At 36.8% G+C, this 4,293-nt stretch overlaps 1 protein-coding gene across 1 annotated transcript; it reads right to left on the bottom strand.

Moving 5' to 3' along the window:
• Window positions 1–228: 228 nt before the first annotated feature.
• Window positions 229–2,301, bottom strand: LOC100017041 (ras GTPase-activating protein-binding protein 1-like). The gene has a single exon (XM_056799738.1). The coding sequence runs from the start codon at window positions 2,228–2,230 to the stop codon at window positions 809–811; it is 1,422 nt and encodes a 473-aa protein (XP_056655716.1). The 5' UTR covers window positions 2,231–2,301; the 3' UTR covers window positions 229–808.
• Between the last annotated feature and the right edge of the window lie 1,992 nt (window positions 2,302–4,293).

The following is a 4,293-nucleotide window of genomic DNA, read 5'->3' on the forward strand; positions in this document are numbered from 1 at the left end:
TTTGCTGTTTTTTTGTTTTGTTTTGTTTTTTTACAAATACAAACTAAACATGAAAAAAACTCCCTACTTCAATAAAAAAATTTTTCCACAAATTCAGGAAAAGTGTTTTTAAAGAGTTGAATTCTACACATTTAAAACTTATCCCGCAATCCAAAATTGCAAGTGGTAAAAACAGTAGTTTAGAATTCATTTTTGTGTGATCACGTATCAAAAGCAAAAAAAGTTCTATGAATACCCTTTATTATGTTTTTTAACCATGCCACAGAGAAAAGTGTGACTGTCAATTTTTCCAGTGGCAACAACTCCAAACCAGAGAGTAGTCATGGCCCTCAATGAACAACTGGGGTTTTTTCCTGCCCTCAAAATGTTTGCCAAACCCTGGGTTTCTGACAGATTCTTGGAACACGTGGAAAAAGGAAAGAAAAATTATTCCAATATCAGTTATAAGCAAAAGAGATAGTCCTTTGGGATAAAACCGCTGTTGTAAAAAAAAGAAGAAAAAATCTGGTCCGTATATTTGAGGTGAGCAAGAATTTCAGTTTTTTTTTTCTTCTTTTAAAATCGACTTTTCCTAAAATATTGTTCCACAAAAATGGAATTGGGGACAAGGACTTAGGGGGGCAGCGGAGAATGAAAACAGCACACACAAAAAAACCATTAACACAAACAAAAAAGGGCCTGAAATTGTATCAAACGTAGGCAGTCTATATAACAGGCTAGGGTCACATTCCAAGATACCCAAGGCTGAAATTCACAACGCTGCAGGAGCAAAGATTTGTGCCATCATGTGAAGATCTGTGCGCCGAATTCACTGGCATTGACCAATTCCCCTTCCGGCTCCAAATCCTGGTTTCTGGGACATTCCTCCACGGGGAGACCCTCTTATTCCACCACCTAGGCCACTGCGTGGGCCTCCTGGTCCACGTGGTCTATTATCCCGACGATCACCTTCTCTAGCAGCTCTTGTCTTCTTTTCCTCAACATTCAAATGCACCTCACCTCTGAACATGATGGGCCTGCTACCAAGGATCTTCTGAACTGGCTCTGGGTCATCAAACACCACAAAACCAAAATTGGGTAGCTTTCCACCACTATTAATTCGAAGTTCCACAACATTCCCATAACCTTTGAACGAAACACAGAAACTTTGGAAGAAATCTTTTAGTTCTGCTTTGTCCACATCATGTGGAAGATTTCCAACAAAAAGCTGATGACTGTCTGGATATCGTACAATTCTCCTTGTATCCATATCACCCTGTTCACCACCTTCACAAATTGGTCTGGGTCCCCGCTGGGGTGGGATATTAGTTCGTTGTTCCCTTACTCTCTGGTCCCTTTGGGGCCTCTGTGGTGGTGTCTGAGATTCCGGTTTTGATTCTGGGCGAGCCTGTGATGCTGGTACTTTAACAACATGAGGTGGTATCCCAGACACTGGAACAGCTCCACTAGGTGGGAGGTTCTTACTGGTCACAGATGCCCAAGAAAATGTTCTCAGGTCCTCCTGTACTGCTGGAGCTGTATCTACAGGGACAGGAGATGATGAACTCTTTTGAGTCTCCTCAGAAACAGGCTCTTCCAAAGCTGGTTCAGACTTTTCTTCGTGGCTTTCAGTTTCAGCTTCCTGCTCAGGCTCTGGTTCTGGTTCAGGCTCTGGTTCCACAACAGGCTCCTCCAGATGCTCCTCCAGGTCATTGCTGACAGTCTGGTCATAAAAAGCTCCAGAGTCATCAGGAACAACCTCAGGGGTCTGCTGTCTTTCTTCTGGTTCTTCTACTTCTTCCTCGGATTCTTCTTGGGGTTCAGTAATAAAGCCACCAAAAACCTCATCTTGGTATCGGAAGATGTCATTATGAACATAGAATTTGTTTGCAACAGAACCCTCAGGAGCAAGTACAAATGTCTGCATGAATCTTCGAAATGCCTGGTTATTATTAGACAGCAATCCCATCACCTGGACCACAACACCATCATTGAGGGTAGCATGAGCATCCACATGACGAATCTTGGTATGACAATTTGTAAAGTTTTGGGACATCACTTTCCGATGAATTTCCTTTTGTCCATAGACAGCATCAGCTGGTTTTCCATTGGAATCTAAACCTCCATGAACATAAGATGAGTTCTTGCCATAAAACCTATGCAACATGTCTGGTGCCTGGTTCAGCAGAGTATAATACTGTCTCACAAATTCCCGCCCAACCAGCAGGGGACTTGGCTTCTCCATAACCATCTCTTTGGTCAACTGCAATCTGCAGGGATGAGCGGGAGAGGAAGAGTCTTGACTCGGAAGAAGGCCGGGTGGCCGAAGATGTAGTTTTCTAAGAGTCATTTCTGATAACTGTGGCAAAGGTGTGATAACACCTTTCTTTGCTGCGGCACTTGGGTAGGACTTCTGTGGAGCAAAAGTGGTATGAGAATGGCATAGAAGAGTGATAATAATTATACAATGGTTCCTGAGTGAGAATAAGCATTTATTTAACCTCTAACCCTCTTAAGTTATGATCATTGCCTAATGACCAAAAAGTTGATGGAAATAAACAAAATGCAGTGACATTCTTGAAAAAAAAAAGCAAAAGACTCAGAATTAAAAAAAACTTTGCAATTATAGTTCATAGGATAGAGTTGATTTCATCATGTACCTAAAAACAATGAAAAATATTCTCTCAGGAGATATTTGATTATTTTACCTTACAATGCAAAGAGTATAAGCAAGCCTATTAGCATCATGAAGAAAATTTCAATATGTAAACCAAGATTTATTGCTGAAAACATAAAACAACAGAAGAATCTTACAGTGTGACATGATCTTCTGATATGTATCAATATCTGATTCTTTAATTTATTTTAAAAAATTTGAAATATTTTCAAATTTCCTCACTCTACTCTTACCCACCCCCACCCATTGAGAAGAGAAGAAATACAATACTATAAACATACACATATAATTAAAATTAAATTATTTTTTTTATTTTGGTTAAGAATGTCAGCTCATTGATTAGGCTAGCATTAAAGCTAATAAAGTCATAGGCCAGTGGCCCTCTTGAGTGAGCAAAATCTCTAAAACTCTGTCATGAAGATTATTAATAGTATTTTAGGAGCTCATTATTTAGTCACCCCCTTTAACATCCCAAACATCTTTAAGTGGTAAATATCTAATTAGGAAATAATACCTCAAACTATTCCCCCTTTATTATCTCTGTGTCATGAAGGTCATATACACAGAAAGAAAATCCTTGTCTTACTTTTCTATTAACCATATTTTGTTAAAAGGAATATATTTCATTGGAATTCCTAAGGACAAAGAAAACTTAGAAAGCACAGTCTCTAACCCAGACCTCAAAAACAGGAATACAAAAAAATTATCTCTAATCTAGAACCTTCAATAGAGATTAATATATTATATAAAAATGCATTCTACTAATACTTATCTCTCAGTTAATTGGCATCCTCAAAATGTTTAATTTTTTGCCACAAAAAAACATTCTACTAATACTTATCTCTCAGTTAATTGGCATCCTCAAAATGTTTAATTTTTTGCCACAAAAAAACAAATAAACCGTGCTCTAAGTATTTTTACAGATTGAGATTTTTTTTCCTTTCTCTTAGTTTTCTCTGGGATGTAAATTGAATACCAAATAATGCTGGGTTAAAGGATATACAGAGTTTTATAATCTTGAACATAGTTCTAATTTTTTTCTCCAAAAAGGTTAGATTAATTCACAGCTACACTGACAGTAAATTAGAAAACCAATTCTCCAGATCCAATCATTTAACAGTTTTTTTTTCTGTCATGTTAGACAATCTCATGGATGAGATAATACCTCAGTTACTTTAATTTACATTTTCCATAGTAATTAGTGATTCAAAGCATTTTTCAAGTGACTTGATAATTTTGATTTCTTCTTCTGTTCATATGCTTTGACAATTTATCAATTGGAAAATGAATTTTATTTTTTAAATAAATTGTTTCTGTTCCATATATATTTAAGAAATGTGACCTCATTAGAGAAATTCATTGTAAATTTTTCCATTTCTTGCTTTTCTTCCACCTTTGGCTCTGTCGTTTTTGTTTCACAGTAAAAATGTATTAAAGATTATTCACTTAAACTTCAATTTTTCTCATAAGTCTGGTTAGATCTAAGAGACATTTAATTCATGTACTTCTAATTTCCTTATGATATTCATTATCACTGAACTCATTTTGAGCTAATTTTGTTAAACTATGTGAGATGTTGGTCTATGCCTAATTTCTGCCATACTGCTTTTCTGGTTTCCTGGGAGATTTTTTCAAAT

The sequence above is a fragment of the Monodelphis domestica genome, chromosome 5, assembly GCF_027887165.1.
Source record: "Monodelphis domestica isolate mMonDom1 chromosome 5, mMonDom1.pri, whole genome shotgun sequence".
Lineage (NCBI taxonomy): Eukaryota > Metazoa > Chordata > Mammalia > Didelphimorphia > Didelphidae > Monodelphis > Monodelphis domestica.

What these genes read in the sequence shown, in the direction of transcription:
- LOC100017041 (XM_056799738.1), bottom strand. Translation starts at nt 2,230, where the DNA reads ATGGTTATGGAGAAGCCAAGTCCCCTGCTGGTTGGGCGGGAATTTGTG.